The 21,816-nt window shown below is 40.5% G+C and overlaps 1 protein-coding gene across 2 annotated transcripts in view; it reads left to right on the forward strand.

The window, feature by feature from the left end:
- The window catches only part of LOC149183934 (mitochondrial inner membrane protease ATP23-like), a 146,170-nt gene that overhangs the window by 90,391 nt on the left and 33,963 nt on the right, over positions 1-21,816 (forward strand). The window contains exon 5 of one of the 2 annotated variants that reach the window (XM_089417329.1): positions 20,873-21,138. The exons of the other annotated variant lie outside the window; for it this stretch is intronic. Within the exon in view, the coding sequence (XP_089273455.1) occupies positions 20,873-21,007 (135 nt within the window). The 3' untranslated portion in view covers positions 21,008-21,138. Of the gene's footprint in view, positions 1-20,872; positions 21,139-21,816 lie in introns of those variants that run through there. 2 annotated transcript variants of the gene reach the window in all.

Raw genomic sequence — 21,816 nt, forward strand, 5'->3', positions numbered from 1 at the left:
GCCATTTAGGAGAGTGTAACTCATGCCATTAAGGAGAGGAACACATGCCTTAGTAACATATGCCATTAAGGAGAGGAATGAATGCCTTATTAACTTATGCCACTAAGAGAGGAATGCATGCCATAGTAACTTATGTCATTATGAGAGGAACACATGCCTTAGTAACTTATGTTATTAAGAGAGGAACACATGCCTTAGTAACTTATGCCATTAAGAGAGGTATGCATGCTTTAGTTAAGGAGAGTGTAACATATGCATTAAAGAGAGCGTAAGAGGAATCTTTTATGACATGCCTTTAATGAGTGTAAGAGGAATATGCCACGTCTTTAATAATTGTGTAAGAGAGAGTTACAAAGTGCCATGTGAGTCATCAACGAGAGAGGTGCGAAGTGATTGAGGTGGTGAAGGTAAGGTGCCTTGTAATTCCTTTTAATAATAATATCATAGTATCATAAAGGATAATAATAATAATATTAATAATATTCATGATTAAGTCAAGATTGAACTATTAGGATTGATTAATGATAAGATAAGTGATTTTCCTTCAACTATACTGGGTTACCAATTGATGCAAGGTGATTTGCTATTTTTGGAAAGTCATACTTGAGATGCTAGACATGACTTTCTATTTTTAGATAATCACTCAGGAATTGTCAGAAATGACATTTTATTTAAGGAAATTCATCCCTGGGCTGCCAATTTTCCACAAATAACATGTTTACTCATTTTCATTATGCAAGCTACACTTACGACTATTGATTTCTTGGCAAGATCATAAGTTTTTACATGTTCCTCTAGCTTGGAGATTGAGTACCTTTGCGGCCTGAACGTCCATCTTCAATCACAAACAAAACATTATTTCCACTTAGCATCGGGTGCCTTTGAAGGTCCCAAAACTTCTAGCCCCAAATAGTAGTGCATCAACCGAAGATCCTTCAAATCGAATTAAGAGGCCAACTTCCTCTTACACTGAATAATGAGATGCTCTACACTTGTTAAAAATAAGTCATCGACATACAATAATAAGATCACAGGTTTATTCCTCTCAACCTTGATATATAGGTTTGGATCAACATCACTTTTGGAGAAACCAAGTCTTGTCCAGTGACCATCAATTTGAGAATACTAGACTCTAGGTGCTTGCTTAAGTCCATACAAGGCTCTCTTCAGTTTGCATACGTGAAACTCTTTCCCATGAACCTCAAAACCTTGAGGTTATTCTATGTACACTTCTTCCTCAATCACACCATTGAGGAAAGTAGTCTTTACATGCATCTGACTTAAATTCCAACCCATAAAGAAGCAATAGAAATAATAGATCTAATAGTAGTGTACCCAACAACTAGAGCAAAGGTCTCATCGTAATCCTCTCCCTCTTTTTGGGAGAATCCTTTAGCCACGAATATTGCCTTGTATTTGTCAATACTGCCATCCACTGCTTGCTTAATTTTATATATCCATTTGGAGGTCACCACTGAATTCCCTTCAGGTCTAGGCACAATTTCCCATACATCATTCTTCATAATAGATTGGTATTCTTCCATCATCGCATCCTTCCAAACTTGTTGGCTAGTTGCCTCTTCATAGGTGGAAGGTTCAGAATCAATGAGATTAGTCATCAATGTTGCATATCCAGAATACCTCTTCGGTCTCTTGCTTTCCCTGAAGGTGCCACATGGTGCTACATGTCCTTCTGCTTCCTACAAGGTAGATCTAAGCCAAGTTGGCCTCTTCCTAATTTCAAGAACAACAATTGGATCCATTGGTTCACTAGGCCCTTCTAGCTCTTCCTAATGATCTATGAGATGTTCTTAAGGATTGGATGGACCTAAACCCTCTTCGTTGGGGGCCTCATGTTCTTCATCATCATCAAAGTCCATGGGAACTTCTTTATACTTCCAATAGGCAACATTCTCATCAAAGGTAATGTATCTACTAGCTTCAAATTGTTGTTGTCTTGGAACATAGATTCTATATGCCTTTGATGATTCGCTGCATCCAACGAATATTCCTTTCTTTTTTGAAGGCTTTAGTTTCTTCCTCTTATCTTTGGGTACATGAATATAAACTGGACAATCAAAGATTCTTAGATGGCCAGCCTCTGGTTTCTATCCCGTGAACGCTTTCGGAGTCTTATCTTCCAAGATTTGATGAGAACTTCTATTTTGAATATAGATTGCTATCATGGATGCTTCACTCCATAAGAACATGAACAAGTCGTGATCATGTATCATTATGTTTAACAAATTCTTCAATGGACCTATTCTTTCTTTCAACAACTCCATTTTGTTGTGGATTGTAAGGACTATCAACTCCCTCTTAATCCCAGCTTCCTTACAAAAGGCAATGAGTTCCTTAAAAGTGTATTCTCCTCCATTATCTGATCTCATAATCTTGATATTCTTTCCTATCAAATTCTCTACTTCAGCCTTGAACTCTTGAAATTTGTTGAAGGCCTCATCCTTGGTCTTCATGAGGTAAATCCACGTCTTGCGAGAGAAGTCATCGATAAAGGTTACATAATACAGAGAGCCTCCAAGAGATTTCACTAGCATTGGACCGCATACATCAGAATGAACTAGATCCAAGATTTCCTTGGACCTACTTTCACTGCATGGAAAAGGATTTTTGACATTCTTTCTAAACACACAACCTTTACATACTCCTTCATGCCCCATCCGCAATTCTGGAACACCTAAAACCATTTGGTTTAAAGCTGGCAAAGTTCTATAGTGAAGGTGAGCATATCTTTTATGCCATAGTTCACATGGATTGATATCATTATGCACTAATGCTTGAGTTGGTTGTTTCAAGAGTCTATACAACCTTCCTTCACGAACCCCAATTACTCTAGCATAGTCTATACTTGAGCCCTTGGACCATAGAAGGAATTTACCATCAACAAATGCTACTCTATCTCCTTTATCTTCCACACATAAAATATAAACCAAATTCTTTTTCAAACCTGGTAGATATAGTATGTTGCTAAGATGAAAGTTTTCACTTGATTCCAGCGCAATGGATGTTTTCCCAATGCCTTTGACTGCATAACTATTGTTATCTCCAAGCTTTACCTTTTGATATAGTCTCTTTTCCATTAGACTTGTGAGGTTGTCACGATATCCAGTCACGTGTCTTGAGACATCGCTATCTACTAGCCATAAATCATCGCTATTTGCAACGAAACCGGTAAGAGCAGGAAAATAGAATCTTTGTCACCTAAGCCTTCAATTTTGGGTTTCTTTGGATGTTCATCAATGTTTGTTGTTGTAGCATGATGCTTTCTCTTTCTCTTCCTATCATTTGATCCTTCTAGACAATAACTTTTGAAATGACCATATTTGTGACAACAATAACATTGAATCTTTGACATATGTTTCTTTCCCTCAGAAGTAGGTCTTCTTCCTTTAGGTCTTCTACCTTCATTTCTTCTTTGGAAGCCAAATTTATTTCTTCCTCCAAGCTTCTTGGAACGTGCTACAAATGCTTGAGAGTCACCTTCTTCAGATCTACGAATCCTTCCGTTTGATATAAGTCTAGATTCCTCTTGAGGACATGAGATCCTTAGCTCTTCAAAACTTGTAATCTCCTTCCTACCAAAAATACTACATGCAAACAAATCCCATGAGTTAGGCAAACCATTAATTGTTGTAATCACAATTCTTTTATCATAAATGATTTCATCAGTTGCTTGAAGTTGATCTCTTAGTTGAGAGATCCTCATGAAATATGAAGTGATAGTATCCTTTCTTGACATTTTTTTGAAAATTTCCTTAAATTGCAACAACTGGAATTTATTCTTCTAATTGATTAGCAATTTATTTGTTGTACGACAAATAACGAATAAATGACACTGTAATTCTTCACAATAAAAATACACTACAGAAGTAAAATCAGGCACTAAGAAATAGATGCACACACATAAAAAGAGACACCAATATTTTGGACTAGAAGTCCCCGGAAAAACCCTAAAGGGAAAATCGGTGCAACAAATGAGGATTTATTTTATTATTGTGTAGCAAATTTGAAAGTACAACAATTTGGATGCTTAACTAGCAATCCTCTGACAAATACACTGGCCAAAATGATTTGGAGATCACGGATCTCCTTTGCTAAACAACTTGGCCTCCTCTGGCTTGCTTTAACTTTACACTGACTACTCGCACTACAGCTTGGAATTTGCATTGCTGGCATTGGGTAACTCACACTCCTGGAAATTGGCTCCAAGTGAGCCGCCTTGCCTTCCTCCGTCACTAGAAACCATTGCACCTCCTCCGAAAACTCGCACTAGGGTTTTTGGCTGCACTGTATTTTGCAGCCCTCTCTGCAGATAATTCAGCCTCCCGTCTCTTGCCAATCTAGCATTGGAGAAACACTGGAAAACTGCTCGAAATATCTAATTTTCTGCTGCTCCATCTTTTCGTTTCTCTCCCTTTGGCTCGAATTATGCCCTCACTGAAGCTGTGAACTGGGTAACTCAATTTGCCAAGATAACTGATGCTGGATGTGTCCTCTCTCCATCCCTTTGAGCTTCTCTTATAATCTCTCGTTGAGACTTCAACAACTAGGATTAAATCTCCATCAACAACTGAGATCAATTAGAATTCATCAATGGAAGTCTCTAGAGCAATCTCAAATATCTTTAATTAATTAACTTTAATCAACCAACTTTCCCAAGTTAAACTTAAGAAACAATTTAATTATTGGCTAATTAATTTAATTAAGGTGTTTTAGAGCCATATATCACGAAACCATTTTTGGGTATTGGAGATCCTATGTTCCTTAGCCTTTTAGCACCATCTGTGACTAGAACACCTGTTCGATGCTACCACCATAACCAAAAACTAACACTCCCTCTTAGCGAGGAAAGTGTTCTCTCCCCGTCATCTCTCATCTACATCCTATAGTCAAACTGATTCATGTTGCTAATGTCTGACAACTTTTTCACCTCCTTTCATCACATCTCATACTGATATGACTCCCTGTCACTGGAAATCACTATGAAGGCTGGCAAATACTGTCCATTAGCTAATGCGCATGCTCTGATCTACTTCACATTGCTGCTACTAATACTACACTGTGGTTGCAATTATTGTAGTAGTGAGTCTGATCTCAGTTGATCTCCCTCTGAAACAAGACTGGGAAATCTCTCTTGGATGAAATGTTATCAGAACCGAATTGGTGATCAAACTGAAAAACCTTGTGGACCGGGAACCGGACCAGAACCGGTAAAAAGCCAGAAAAAAATTGGTTTACCAAAAGCACATAAAATATTCATATTTTAAAGAAAAACATATATATTCACGTGCATCCATATGAATCCAAACCATTTATACACAAATATGCAAAAGTTCTCATTTACATAGCATGTGAGGGTGCACACAACCAAAATAGCATTGAGTGCAATCCATCTTTGAACAAAAAGACATCAACAAATAGGCTCTAGATGGCCTCTAGCATCCAAAAAAAATCATGCTACAACAAACGCCTACATATCATCAAAATCATTGCCTATATTGGGGTCTTTGTCATCAATATAACCATTTAGGCATTGCAAGAAGATAGAAAAAACATAGCATGTCATGTCAAGATTTTGTTTGAGTGATGGTGTTAATTTTAGATAACAATGGTATGTTCTATGTATGCTTTAGAGCAATTTACTTCAATTTTTCTTATTAGCCCAATATCAATTTCTAGATTAGCAATCACATTAACATTGATAGTAAATGCAAATAGAACATAAACAATAAGCAGAAGACAAGCCAAGACAAGAGGACACAATATTTGGCGATGCTAGGGAAAAACCCCAATGTGGGGAAAACCCTTTGATCAAATTTTATTATTCTTCAAAATTTCAGAAGAGAGAGAGTACATCATACAAAATTTACTTGCCCAATCATTGTCAAAACAGTCCATTCAAAGAAAAATTAACATGATGTCCTAACCAGAAAGTCAACGCTGGTCAAACCAACAGAAAAACTCCTCCAAATGAGCTCGGTCAAACCCAGTCAACTCGGCTTCCAAAGATAGTCAGAATCAGCTCAAAACAATCCAGAAATTCTTGGTCAAATTCAGTCAACGCTGCGGTCAAAGGTCTTGCTGTCAGCACAGGTCAAACTACTGCAATTTTCTCAATTTCTATGCCAGGAGATGTAGCCTCAAGAGATCGGATTTTCTGCGTGAAAAACGCAGTGAAAGGAGGAGATTTGACCCTCGGTCAACGTCCTTGCAATTTGCCCAAAACATATCTGCGATTTTCTGCCTGTAATTTCTAGTCAACCCAAGTCAACGCATGAAGAAAATAGATGCTCCTTTTTGCTGTACAAACCAATGAGAAGAAGAGAGAGAAAGATGTGTTGATGGTGTGTCCAAATGAGGAAAAGGTCTCTCCTATTTATACACAATGTTGAGGGTGAAAAGACACATCTGTTGGGCTTCATGAGCCTACATTTGACTGGAGCCGATCTTGACAATTTGTCCATAGAAGAAATAAATTCATAATTCCATTTCTGCTTGACAAAATGAGATGATATTTAGATCAATCCTGCACCTCTTGGAAAGAGGAATCCAATAAAAATATCATCTCCATCATATGAGTTGTCCAAGGTGGAGTTTGGCCCTAGTTGCCAATTTTAACAAATGGGTACATTTTTAGTAGTCATGATAGAGGAGTTCAACAACCATTGCCTCTAACGTCAAAGTACATAGTGAGCTTGGTGCTCTTTATCGAATATTAGTTCCATACCCTCATACATGAAAAAATCCAATGGAAATGTTGCAATCCCCCAATCCCGAAATCTTGAAAAACTGTTAAGCTTGCTGGATTTTGAGTGAAACCTAAAATTCTATTTTCTCCATATTAAATCCAACGAAGTCAAAACCACTCTCAAACATCGCGAGCCATTTCATGGCAATGTTAAAAATTTAAGTAAAAGGATGAAAATGAAAGATAAAGGAGAATCTCACTTTTACTTTAAAAATTTAACTTTCCTGTGAATTGCATAGCAATACTAGGGCCATAGGCTTGGTTATTAGGCTAAGAGCCATAGGATTGAATATTAGGCTAGCCTTGGGGAGAATTAGAATGGACCAACCAACTGAAAAAAATAAAAAAGTAAAAAAAAAAGACAATTTTTTTACATTGGCCTGCATGTTGAATTTCCACGATCTTGGGTCTAGGTTAGAATTTTAGAATATCTGACACTACCAAACCAAGAATCTCAACAAAACCTACTTTGCACAGTGGAAAATGTGAAGCATTAAATCACATATGCACAAGTATACACAATTTTTAACAAAATATGGTACAATAATGTATAATCCAATCTTCGTTATATTAAACCAACAAAACGGTCTATGTAATACAAAATACAATGACAATCTTCGCTGCAACTTCTATGTCGTATCTTGTCCTGTCGGTCCTTCGCTTCTGTATTGCTCTCTCGTTGCCGCTTAGTCCTTCAAAGGACAACACATAGAAACTCCAGGAGGGCTGCCACCTAACACTGCTGCATGTACACGGGCTGATCCAATCTGCTCTTTTGGTTTGCCAATACCTGAGCTCCAATCTGCCTTCTAGTAGCTTCTTTCATCCATCAAAGAGCTCCTCATAAGGCTCCAAACTTCACCCAATCTTCAACTATTTTAGTCACTTCAAGACTGCTATTCTAGGGCTACTTTGGGTAGCCAACACGTTGCCTTCCACCAGACCAATGGCACCCAATCCAATCACTGCAAGATCTTCTCCTAGTTGGGGTTTCTTCACACCCAAGACAACCCCAACAATTGGCTCCCGTAGGCTGCAAGTCAAACCAATCCAAAACCAGTCAAAGCAATGACCCAAGATAAGGCAAAAATGCTGCTCCAAGTTTGTTATCACTGCTGTCCTTGGTTAGGGCACTTGCACGCTGCAACAACTCTCAATCCATCACTCGAACAACCCTTGATTCAATGCGGCCTCATCAAGGAAGGGTCCTCCCAACTTGTGCTACTGTTTTGGGCACTTTTAAACCCCAAAACATCCCACACTTCCCTTGTTTTGAAGTGGTTAGGCTAGTGGCCTACAACAGTCCCTGCTGGCACCTACAACCCACCTCAAAATGGACTTCCCTTACCTCTTTGTTATCCCAAACAGACCTGTGTTCACCCTTCTTCAGCTCAGCCTTCAAGCCCATCTCCTCGGTCCTCTAACATCAACTCGGTTTCCTCAATTTAGCCCTGAAACAAACCTTAACTCCCTTGCTGCCCTAGCCTTCTTGCTGTGGCTTCCACAGAGTTACCTCTCTCCCTTAGCCGAGTTCCTTGGGCTCCTTTGATGAGCTCTTGTGATGCACCAATGGATGAGTAAAATGACTCATCTCACCTCCTATATATACACATAGAAAGGGCTCCTTAAAATGTTATCATGGGGCTTGTACAATTGTCACATGCCTTCTTAACACCAAGCCGACCTAGACTCCTCATGTTGAAACCCACTCTTAGACTTCAAAAATTCATATCTCCATTTCTAAAACTTGGAATCAGATGATTTTCATTGCGTTGGATTCGTCTCGACGAGAGCTATCATCCTCATCCATCACATGTTGAAATGTGCTCATGGTTTTGGCCCAAATCCCAATGGGTGAAAAACACCATGCTTGGGTTCCAAGCCCACAAGTGACTCTTGTGGTGCTTTCTACTCCAATCCTCGAACCTTAGGGCTTGGAGTACCTCCCAAGCTACTAAAAAATCAAAACCCCCTCTAAGTGAGGGAGGTACTTCCAAGACTAGGAAGTAACTCATCATCATCATCACTACTCACAACACATGCCCAACTCTTGGCGCTCACAATTGCAGCAATCCCTGTTTTGTGAACTACGCCTCTCTCAGAAGTGTCACTGTCACTGAAAGCATCCTCCTTCTTCTTCTCCTGTATCACTTTCCAATCCCTCCATGATTCCTTCTTGCCAGATGTGGAAGCACCCTTGCTTCCCACTGACCACGTGCTCTTCTTGGGCTACAAAGTCTCCCTCTGAATCTGCAAGCTCCCGCTAGAACTCAACTCCCTCTGAGCCTCTGGAACTTGGACCTTCTTCTCGGGAACCTGTACCTGCTCCTCTGAAGCCTGCACATGCAACTGCTTCTCTGGAGCCTGTACTTATTCCACCTGCTTCTTCACATGGTCCACAGGCTTGCTCATCAGCCTATATAGACCATGCACTCTAACTCCAAGCACAATCCCATTAGAGCTAGAGCCTCTAGGCTTGAGTCTTGCCTTCCCATCCTGGAACAAGACCTCAAACCCCTTCTTCTTGATCATCGAGACAAAAATCACGCTATATTTGAGTCCTGGTACAAACAATACATCCTGGACCCACATCACTCATCTTGTCTCCATTCTGAATGGCACAACTCCTGATCCTCGGATCTCCTTTTGATTCTTGTTGCCCAACACCATGTGCAACTTCGAGCCCCATTCAACTAGAGTCTCAAAAACCTCTTGTGAACTCGTCATATGTTTCATCGCACCACTGCCCATGTACCACCCATCCTTATCGATAGTACCTTGCGAGAAATGAGAGATCATGGCAAAGTCCTCCTCCTCCAACCTCTTGGTGAGAGCATCTTTCTCAGCAGAGGTGGCAACACCGTCAACTTGCTTCCCTTTCTTTTTCTCGTCATCTCCCTTCTTCTTCATCAGACATCTCGACGAAAAATGACCCATCTCGCCATAGTTGAAACACTTTACTTTACTCAAGTCCTTCTACTTACCCTTCATTCGCGCTGCAAGTGCCATGTCATCCTTTGAAGCCCTCTTCTTCGGATGAAGATCCTGGTCTTGCAACTCTTCGTGAATGAAGTCTTCCCATAGCCTATTCCAGTCTAGAAACTTCTCTTTGGCAACAGTCCCTTTGATGAAGGGCTTCCATTCTTCAGTGAACCCTTTCAAAGCAATCCTTACAATATCCAAATTTGAAATAGTCACACCGATGGCAGCAAGCTCATCTCTCACTTGAGACCATATCGTCAGATACAAAGTCACTCCTTCACCCTGTATCATTTTGGTGGACTTCAACTTATCCTCCAATATGAATACTCGGTTCTTGTTCTTATTCTGGCACAAATTCTGAAGAGCCATCCACATATCATGTGCAATGTTCTTCCCAGACAAATGAGGTATTGGGGAATCCTTCACACCTTCAAGGATGGTCAATCTCGCCCTCATATCCAAATCCTCGTACACCTCTAGATCCTTTGGGTCAGTTGGCTTCTTTATGGATTTCTCGATGAACTCCCAGATCCTGTTGACCTGCAACACCAACTTGATCCTTTCCTTCCATGGACTCTAATTGGACAACCCCTCCAACCTGTCTTCATACCGGATACATGCCTGCAACTTAGACATTGTCACCTACAATGTGACCAACTCCCTCTTAAGCTGTACTTCACTGTGCACAACTCTGATTCATTGACTTCCAAAGTAGCTTAGACACGCTCTGATACCATGTTGAATTTCCATGATCTTGGGTCTAGGTTAGAATCTTAGAATCTCTGACACTACCAAACCAAGAATCTCAACAAAAACTACTTTGCACAACAGAAAATATAAAGCAGTAAACCACACATGCTCAAGGATACACAATTTTTAACAAAATATTGTACAATAATGTACAATCCAATCTTCGTTATATTAAACCAGTACAACAGTGTATGGAATACAAGATACAATGACAATCTTCACTGCAACTTCTATGTCGTATCTTGTCCTGTCGGTCCTTCGCTTCTGTATTGCTCTCTAGATGCCCCTTAGTCCTTCAAAGGACAACACATAGACTCCAGGAGGGCTGCCACCTAACACTGCTGCAAGTCACTTTTGCTGCATGTACACAGGTTGATCCAATCTGCTCTCTAGACTGGCCAATACTTGAGCTCCAATCTACCTTCTAGTAGCCTCTTTCGTCCAACAAAGAGCTACTCTTAAGGCTCCAAACTTCACCCAATCTTCAACTACCTTCGTCACTTCAAGACTGCTAGTCTAGGGCTACTTTGGGTAGCCAACACGTTGCCTTCCACCAGACCAATGACACCCAATCCAATCACTGCAAGATCTTCTCCTAGTTGGGGTTTCTTCACACCCAAGACAACCCCAACAATTGGCTCCCACAGGCTGCAAGTCAAATCGATCCAAAACTGGTCAAAGCAATGACCCAACACAAGACAAAAATGCTGCTCCAAGTCTGTTATCACTGCCGTCCCTGGTTAGGGCACTTGCACGTTGCAACAACTCTCAATCCACCACTCGAACAACCCTTGATTCATTGTGGCCTCATCAAGGAAGGGTGCTCCCAAATTGTGTTGCTATTCTTGGCACTTTTCAGCCCCGAAACATCCCACGCTGCCACTGTTTTGAAGTGGTTAGGCTTGCGGCCTACCACAGTCCATGCTGGCACCTACAACCCACCTCAAAACAGACTTCCCTTACCTCTTTGTTGCCCCAAACAGACCTGCGTTCACCCTTCTTCAACTCGGCCTTCAAGCCCAACTCCTCGGCCCTCTAACAACACCTTTGTTTCCTCAATTTAGCCCTGAAACAAACCTTAACTCCCTCGCTGCCCTAGCCTTCTTGTTGTGGCTTCCAACAAAGTTACCTCTCTCCCTTAGCTGAGTTCCTTGGGCTCCTTTGATGAGCTCTTGTGATGCACCAATGGATGAGTAAAATGACTCATCTCACCTCCTATATACACATAGCAAGGGCTCCTTAAAACATCATCATGGGGCTTGTACAATTGTCACATGCCTTCTTAACAGCAAGCTGACCTAGACTCCTCATTTGCAAACCCACTCTTAGACTTCAAAAATTCATATCTCCATTTCTACAACTCGTAATCGGATGATTTTCATTGCATCAGATTCGTCTCGACGAGAGCTATCATCCTCATCCATCACATGTCGAAATGCGCTCATGGTTTTGGACCAAATCTTGATGGGTGCAAAACCCCATGCTTGGGTTCCAAGCCCACAAGTGACACTTGTGGTGCTTTGCCCTCCAATCCTCGAACCCTAGGGCTTGGAGTACCTCCCAAGCTACTCAAAATTCAACACTGCATAGGTACAAAAAGCACAGAGCCAGTCTTGAACCAGCCGATTCGGTACTGAACCGACCTATTACGGTTCAAAGGCTCGGTTCAGACCAGTTTTGGGCCAAAAACGACCGGATTGGCTGGTTCCACTGATTCTGGTCTAGTGCTTATAACACTACCTGGATGGAGACTCCCTCATGGAATCTTGCTTGTTGGATGGAACTGCATCTGCAACTTGCAACTAAGCAATTCCCATTGTGTCCTCTAATCACATGAATTTCCTGCAATTGCAACTGGAAAGTCAATCTATACAGATCTACATTGCCACTACAACTGGCTCTGCTACCGTCCTTTGATTCACTTATTGCAACTAGCGTTGTACTGTCTATTGAACATCTGACTACACCCAACTGTCTCCATGCATCTCTAGTATCTGACTACAACTAGCTCTGCACTACCCCTTAAGATTTGACTGTGTCTGCTGAACATTGATCCCGCTACTCTGTACTATGGGCTCCCGTAGGAAAGGAATTGATCCATGTGAAGAATAATGTTCTTCCCTCAAATCTTGCCTGATCTTGCAACTCTGAAGCATCACACTCCTCCTCGATTCGGAGGTACCATTGCTATCAATGCAAACTCCTCCAACCTGGAGGTCAAGTTATCTATCTTTGCTGAAGTGGCTGAATGCTCCTGCCCCTTCTTGTCATTTTTTCTCTTTGAACGCTGAGTGATGTAGTGACCAAACTCACCACATCCGAAGCATTTGACCTTGGACAAGTCCTTTTTCTTCTTCTCGCCTTCCTTTGAGTTTTGTCCTTGACTGGGACCCTTATTTTCCTTACCTTTACTTGGAAGGGCTACGTTCTCCTCTTCCTCCTCCTCTTTCGGTCCTTTGCTGCTATCGCTGATAGTACCTTCTGCGTGGTTGAGCCTTAGATCCTCCTAGGTGATGTCACTCCATAGGCAATCCCATCCTGGTAGTGTGTCTTGCCCAGAAATAACTTGGACGAATGTATGCCACTCCTTGGAAAATCCATTTAGAGTTGTATGCACTAGCTCATCATTAGATGGTTTCTCTCTAATGACTGCAAGTTCATCTTGGATATTCTGAATTCTGGTGAGATATAAGAAGTAATGTCTTCACGCTTTTGCATCCTAGTTGACTTAAGCTTCTCCCTGAGAAGCATTTTGCCATCCTCTGACAGATCTTGGTACAACTTTATGATGGCATCCCACATGTCCTTTGCCGTATTTTTTTCTAAAATATGCAGGACGACATTGTCCCGAACACCATCCAAGACCATTCTCTTAGCTTTGGCCATTTCTTTCTCGAAGGTAGCCAATTCTTGTGTGGATTTGTTGCCTCTGCCATGACATTTGTCACAAACTCCTTCAAACCATGCTCATCCAACAAAAAATGCATTTTAGCCTTCCATACACCTAAGTTAGAGGCTCTATCAAGTTTATCTTGATCCTTGAGTCCTGCTGTGACCATCTCTTGGAAACTCAAATAAACTGGAGACTAGATCTGTAAATCTCCTTCTCTTCCTTGCTTGGCCTTTCTTCTGCTACTCACACTCCATTAGGGATGCATAGATCTGTGCCTGCTTGCCTCTGAAAGTTCTTCTCTAGCTCTCGCCCTTCCTGCTACTCTACTACTAGGCAACTCGCTCTACCTTCCGGAGGTCCTCTGGAATCTGGCACAAGCATTGCTGCTCTTGAAGCTCGCATTGGATGACTAGCAAAACTGCTACGACCTGCTACTGCTGGAAATCACAGGTCTCCTCCCTGAAATTGGAAAATGGAAACCCCTCTGAGAAATTCTAGAAATCCCCTTAGTGTGCTTTTCTCTTATTGCCCTACGCAGATATGCAACTGCAACCCTTGTTGCAAATCTTTTGCTTTGCGAATCAACTGATCTGCCCACCAAAACTGCTTCCCGACAACCACATTTCCTGCAAACTCTGCTTTGAGGCTATTCAAACTTTTCCTTCGAACTGGATCTGGAAATTGAACGCCATGCCTCTGCGATTTGCACCCTTGGCTTGGCCTGTGAAGATCTGAACTGTGTGCTTAGATCTCCCTTTTAAACTGCACGATCTCTTGATCTTTCGCCTTTGAGCCTCTAATTTGATCAATAATGCTCTGATACCATGTGAAAATTTCCTTCAATTGCATTAGCTGGAATATATTTATCTAATTGATTAGTAGTTTTTTTGCTTTATGGAAAATACCGAATAAATTACACTACAATTCTTCATAATGAAAAGACGCTGCAAAAGTAAAATCAGGAATTGAGAAACAGATGCACACATAAAAATAGACACCAATAATTTGGAGTAAAGTCCCTAGAAAAGCCCCAAAGGGAAAATTGGTGCAACAGATGAGGGTTTATTTTATTATTATGTAGAAAATTTGAGGTATAATAATCTGGATGCCTAACTGGCAATCCTTTGGCAAATACACTGGCGAAAATGATCTGAAGATCCCAGATCTCCTCTGCCAAACAACTTGGTCTCCTCTGGCCTGCTCAAACCCCACGCTAGCTACTCGCACCACAACTTGGAATTCACACTGCTGGCCCTAGGTAACTCGCACTGCCTGGAAATTGGCTTCAAGTGAGTTGTCTTGCTTCCCTCTGTCACTGGAAACCATGCGCACCTCCTTCCGGAAATAGATCCGACCTCTAGCTGCTGATTTGTGGCTCTTCCGACAACTTGCAATGGGGTTTTGGCTATTTGCACTGGCTTCTGTGGCCCTCTCTGCAGATAATTCAATCTCATGTCTCCTACCAATTCGACACTGGAGAAACATTGGAAAACTCTTCGAAATCCCATTCTCTGAGTTTCTGCTGCTCTCTCCCTCGACGTTCTCCCTTTGGCTCAAATTGCACCGTCACTAAAGTTGTGAACTGGGTAGCTTGGTCTACCAAGATAATTGATGCTTGATGTGTCCTCTCTCCATCCCTTTGAGTGCTCTTATAATCTCTTGTTGAGACTTCAATGACCAAGATTAAATCTCCATCAACGACTAAAGATCAATTAGACTTCATCAATAGAAGTCTCGAGAGAAATCTCGAAAATCCTTAATTAATTAACTTTAATCAATCAACTTTCTTAAGTTAAACATAGGAAATAATTTAATTATTGGCTAATTAATTTAATTAAGGTGTTTCAGAGCCATATCTCGTGAAACCATTTTTGGGTATTGGAGATCCTTTGTTCTTTAGCCTCTTAGCACCATTTGAGACTAGAACACCTGTCTGATGCTACCACCATAACTAAAAGCTAATAATTTTAATATCATGAAGCTAATTCTTCAAACTCATGGATTAACCAATGTTGTTGATGGTGTATGATCCAAATAGGGATACATCTTTGAAGTGTCGAGATTTGCGACATATGGAATCAACTGATCTCTAGCATAATCTACAATGGTACTTCTGGTTGTGATGTCTTCCTTCTTATATTTAGCTTTCCACTCATCATTTGAAGGTTTAGTAACCTTGACTTTTACAATATCCAAGACATAATTTTTTGGAAGCATGAGGTCAATCCTTGTTTTCCAAGCCCTTAAATTTGTAGCTCCTTCCAACTTGTTCCCCAACTTCAGAGAGAAACCCATAGCTATAGATAAACAATCAAATTGTAGATGTAAGTCTCTTCAATGGTCTTTCCTTTACCAAAGCTCTAATACCATATTGATTTTTCAAGTGAAATAGATACAAGCACTAATTTCTGAAAACTTATAATTACATCTAATGATGTAGATATTCCTTTAGCACTTCCAATCATAGTTTTAAAATTCGGCCGATTTGAAACGGAAACGGCCGAGTTGATCCGTTTCATTGCCTAGAAATGTGACTCGGTGGAGGAAACGGTTCAGTAGGCCGAGTCAGCCATGACTCGGCCGTTTCCGTATTGACTCGGCCGAGTCATAACCAGCGGCCTGCAACCCCATCAAAACAACGATTTGACTTTTTTTTAATGAAATTTTGAAGTGTTTGCTGATTGGTTTGGACTCCAATGTGTTTTATGAATTAGTTAAATGTTATTTGGGGTCCATTTCCCCCTCCCAAACCCTATTTAACACACTCAAATGCTCTATACTATTGATATGCTATTCAAATTTCATGGTAATGTTAAATTCTTAAAGTAAAAGTGACATTCTCCTTAATCTTCATTTTCATCCTTTTACTTAAATTTTTAACATTACCATGAAATGACTTAGGATGTTTGAGAGTGGTTTCAGCCTCATTGGATTTCATATGGAGAAAGTAGAATTTTAGATTTCATTCAAAATCCAGCAGACTTATCAGTTTTTCAGGATTTCAGGATTGGAGGATTGCAATGTTTCCATTGAATTTTGTCATGTATTAGGGTATGGAACTCGTATTTAATCAAGAGCACCAATCCCTCTATGTACCTTGATGTTAGTGACATTGGTTGTCGAACTCCTCTGGGATTCGCTCCCAAACCAGGAGCTTCTGAAAATGTCGCTCCCGTTCCTATTTTCGCTCCTGCTCCCAAGTAACACTGAGCTAGATGATGTTGGCAACTCTAGCAGTAGCCAGTAGTACTGGTCATAGACTTTTGTTGTAGAGGCCATTTATAGCCTCCTTGGTTATGAGTTTTTGTTTTGATCTCTATATCATCATCGTGTATGTATTGGACAATGCATTGGGTGCCATTTTGATATAATGGATATATTCATGAGCCTACTTTTATCATATGTTGTCTTCTATCTATATTCTAATGCTGCGTGTTTGGAAACATGAATGAAAATCTTTAAAATTATGTGTTTTTATAAAAAATAAATATTTAATGTATTTTTTACAACGACCGAGTCATTGAAATCGAGTTGGCTGAGTCGGAGTCGGAGTCGACCCTCGGCCGAGTCGGAGTTGGAGTCAGAGTTTTAAAACATTGCTTCCAATTTATCATTAAATAATTACACTTCAGAAAATCACCCATAAATGCATAAGGACAGTACAGATCATAATGCACAAAGACAACACAAGATTTACCTCGGAAAAACCCACTTGGGGGAAAAGCCCAACAATGTTTTCCTTACAGATATTCTTTAGTTCAACAAGAGATACACCTAATTCTGCTAGTCAATATGATGGTCAAACTGGTCATCTATTCAATAGTCAAACCTGGTCAAACAACCCGTTTTTCAAGCCCAACAACTTCAGCCTTGTGTGATTTGTCTAGGCCGAATTTTGGCCTCCAAGAAACTGCCCAGAAACTCTACTCTTTTGCCCAAAATTTCAGACCTGCTGCCCAGAATATGCCTAGAAAGTCACATATAACTAGAATATGCCTAGAATGTCACACGTGCTCTATTTCTGGTCAGCCCCTTGTCTTTATATTTTTTTTATTTGCTTGGTTATAATTGTTTCTTCCATGGCCTCCTAATGAGGTTTACAGATACATCGTGAAGGCTGCCAAGGCTTTGGCAGTAGATGGAAGCATTGGGAAGAACGAAGCAAGTTTGTGACAAGATGATTATCCCAGGATCGAGCATAAATTCAACTAGAGTGATTTGTGTTCAAGAGGGAGAAATTTTACTGACATCTAGAACTGTGCCAGATGACTGGAAGAACTCCTAGTTAAGTGGGAGCAGACAACCAGGTAGTTTGGAAAGATGCCATTATGAAGAATGACGTGTGGGAAATTGTGCCAAAGGGAAGTCAATGGTGACTTCCAAGTGGATCTATAAAATCAAGGATATGGTGGATGGCAACATAGAGAAGTACAAAGCGAGATTCATGGCAAGAGGGTTCTCCCAAAAGAGGGAAAGAACTACGAGGAGACATTTGCTCTAGTTGCGAGGTACACTTATATTAGAATTATTATTTCTATTGCTTCTGTTATGGATTTGAGGTTACATTAGATGGCTGTAAAGTCCGCTTTCCTCAATAGAGTAATTGAGGAAGAAGTGTACATAGAGCTACCTCAGGGATTTGAGGTACATGAGAAGGAATCTCATGTCTACAGACTGAGGAAAGCTTTGTATAGACCTCGGGCATGGTATTCTCGGATTAATGGATATCTGATGAGTTTTGGTTGATCTTATTATATGACTTGTTTCTGACGGGAGTAGAACTCGTGACAGAGGGAGCAATAGTGGCAGGAGGATTTGCCTCTATGATAGAGAGAGCAATCAAGTCTTGCTTCAACTTTAGAGGGAGTTGACCTTTGAGTTCGAGATGAAGGATTTAGATTTGATGCATTACTTCCTTGGTCAAGGGAAGTATACTATTGAGATCCTTAAGAGATTTGGGATGATGGACTGCAAGGCCATGGGCACTCCTATGGTGACCAATTTGAAGAAGCTGAGAGGCTTTGATTCAGATTTGGGGGAAGGACCAAAAGTCCAAGTGGATGTCATGGGATTGAGATTGTTAGACTAGATGCTCAAAGACAAAAGTCTTTAAGAGAAGTATGCCTTCTATGAGTGGACGATGCCAAGACAACCGATATGCTTTAGTGACTAGGAAGCAACAGTGGCAAAGGGAGCAACCAAGATTTCCAAAAAAGATTTGTTTCAGAGGGAGCACTTAGTCAGGGTGACCAGAAAGTCGCTGTGGTGATGGATCCAGTGAAGGAAGTTAGTTCGTTTATGGTTGTGCCGAGGCATGCAACACAACATGTGTTGAGGTACCAACATGTTTGGATATGGATTGAAATATGTCTCAAATGTTGAAGTATAGATTCAGATTGAGCAGAGAGTGTAGAAGACAGGAAGAGCACATTAGTATGATGCTTCAGTCTAGGTTCTGCGATGATATCTTGGATGAGCAAGAAGAAGACATTTATCTCACTCAACATTGCAGAAGCTGAGTATATTGCAGCGAGTTTGGCGAGTTGTGAAGCAGTGTGGCTTTAGAAGCTGTTCGCAAGATTATTTGACTAGGTGCTGGAGACAATTGTGATGATAGGTCGAAGCACATTGAGATCAAGTATCAAGATATGCTACAGAAGGGAGCAGTGAGGCTCCAATACATTTCTATGGACGAGCAATGCGCTGACACTCACAAAACCTCAGTCCCAGGGTGAAGTTTGTTTACTTTAGCGAAAAGCTTGGAGTGGTTGAGAATGCTTCCTTGGGTAAGAGGGACTGTTGATGTTGTAGCATCAAAGGGCAGATTGGCCATAGAGCATCAGGGCCCGGAGTGCTCACTCGGTTGAAAGGTTCTAACCATATTGCCAAGGGTTACTTGGCTAGTGGGTAGAGTGCCACATAACATCGGGCAAGTGTTTTACCATTCAAGTATCATGTGACGACATGAAGGAATGGTAAATTGGCCCTGGGTTTCACCATTGGTCAAGGATATTGGCCTAGTTTAGGTGATGACTTAGATGGCTGGTGACATATGACTAGTCTTGTATTCACTCCGGTCAGGGGGTACCTAACCATATTTCCAAAAGGTATTTGGTTTGTGGGTGGCTAGATTCATTTGCAAAGGATATTTAACTAATGGGTAACTAGATCCTTTGCGTGATGCTAATGCAGGATGATTTCTGCGTGGTTCTAGGATAGAACATGAAATGGATGTATACATTAACATAGCGAGTTCATTCAATCTTTTCTTTGGATGGAAAAAATTTTCAGCAAAGAGGACATTTGAGGAAGTCAAGGTGAATAGCTCCCTAGCTATAAGAGGGATTGTTGATTTTTTGGGTAGCTGCGGTTGGTATTTCCCAGCTACTCAAGTCGGCCCATGAACAACATATAATAGGAGGGGAATTAAAATTAAAATTTGAATTAAACAGTTCAAGTCAGCCCCAAAGTATAGGTTGACCTACAAATACTATATAAAGACACTCGATCTCCTCATTTTGGATTCACTCACAGCAAAACATTTTCTCTCTATCACACCTGCGAAGAGGACTGAGGAAGAGACCGAGTTTCCCGAGGAAGACAATTTTATGAGGCTTTGACCAAGCTGTTCTGTGGTCAGTTTGACCGAGTCTGTAATGGGCAGTTTGATGGCATTTCTGAGGCAATTAACTGAGCTCTGTTATGGGCAGTTTGACCAAGTTGTGGTGCTGACCACGTTTGACCTGTGGGAATTCTGTGGTCTGTTTGACCTGATTTGACTTGTGAATATCAGATTGTAACTTTGCTGGACTGAAGAATTTCTCCTAGAAAAGTTTGCTGGGTTTTCCCAAGTTTGGGTTTCCCAGGTGAAAATTTCTGTGAGTGTGCTTGGCTGTCTCTTTATGATCCTACCGTCATTATTGCATTAGTGTTGAAATTTTCCATGTATAACTGCTTAATGATTTATGTGACATAAGACAAGATTAAGAAATCATTAGAAAGTAATTATCAGATTAGAAGATTAGAATTCTCTTTGAAAAGTCAACAGTAGTAACATAGTATATACAATCAGGCTAGCAATAGCATAGTAGGTTTTATTATGTGACTACTTCCTTACTGCTTTTATTGACAAATTGTTGCGTCGCCTTGAAATGGGCATTCATATTCTATAGGTCATCTTTAGGTTGTGTAATGCATCAAGATCATGTTTGTGATGAGCAGTCTTTGATTTTATACTGCATTAAGTGGTATCTTTTTCTTCTAGATTATCAAGTTTGATGTATTAGCTTTGTCATGTATTGAATTTTTTGTGATGCCATATATTTCTCTGCAATATGCACATCAGTGTGAATCTTTTAATGTCCTAAAGTTGCCCTGGGTCTAATCATTGGTTTTGCATGGATTGCATTTAAATTTTTTAATGTCCTAAGCTGCCCTGGGTCTAATCATTGTTTTTGCATGAATTGCATTTTAAATTATAGGAATGCGTGAAAAGGAGAGTTCTAAAATCTGTCTATGCAAATCCACATTGTTCCGAAGAAGCGGCAAAACAGGCAATGGATGCTGTTTGGGATATATGTTACAATGATACAAAGCCATTTGCACGAGCTATGTAGGCTTTCAATTCATTTAACGAGTTTTGGTGAAAGTGACGGGCTTCACCAATCACGGATATCACCATTCAATTTTTGTGTCATGGAAATTGAATTTTAAGCCATTTAACGAACGTTGGCCAAGCCTTGAATTAGATAGTCTAATAAGTTTGAACGGATAATTGCGGATTTCATGGTATTGTGGTCATGTTTTAGTTAAGCAATTTCAACACTTTTGAAGTGAAAGCTCTCTTCTAAGATATGTTGTTAATTGAATAAAATGGTATTTTCTTGGCTAGGTAAGAGTCATGGAATATCTTTCTCCGAGTTTTGCAATCTATGGAGGTATAGTATCTTTTTTTTTCAAATGATGTCTGCAAAATTAGTTGCGTAAATGTGAGTTTGAGTTTAAGATGCCCTGACTGGTGCTTTCTGAGAATTATTTCCTTACATCGCACATTGAACCCCTGCCTGGTGCAACTACAACATGAACATATTGAGTTATTTACCAAGGGCACGGCTTGGTTCAGAAACGATAGAGCACATAGTTGATAGTAGAAAGCTCAGGCATCAAATTCAAATGCTAACTAGCTTGGATTTGACTATGATCTTCAAGCATGAGCTTCCAACAGTAATGGGCCTGGTTGTAGGCTTCCAACGAATACACAATGGATATAATGGGCCTGGTTATAGTACTCTAAACATGTTATGATGCATTAGCTATACCTATTACATGGCACTTTAACATTCCACAAGATGTCTCTCCTAAGATCTCCACAAAAGAGTGTTTGGTTAAAGTTTTGTTGTATGAATACATTAATGGGACCTAATCA

This window comes from Pinus tabuliformis, chromosome 3_2 (assembly GCF_031772625.1).
Source record: "Pinus tabuliformis cultivar Carrire ecotype Pingquan chromosome 3_2, CPIR1, whole genome shotgun sequence".
NCBI classification, from domain to species: Eukaryota; Viridiplantae; Streptophyta; class Pinopsida; order Pinales; family Pinaceae; genus Pinus; species Pinus tabuliformis.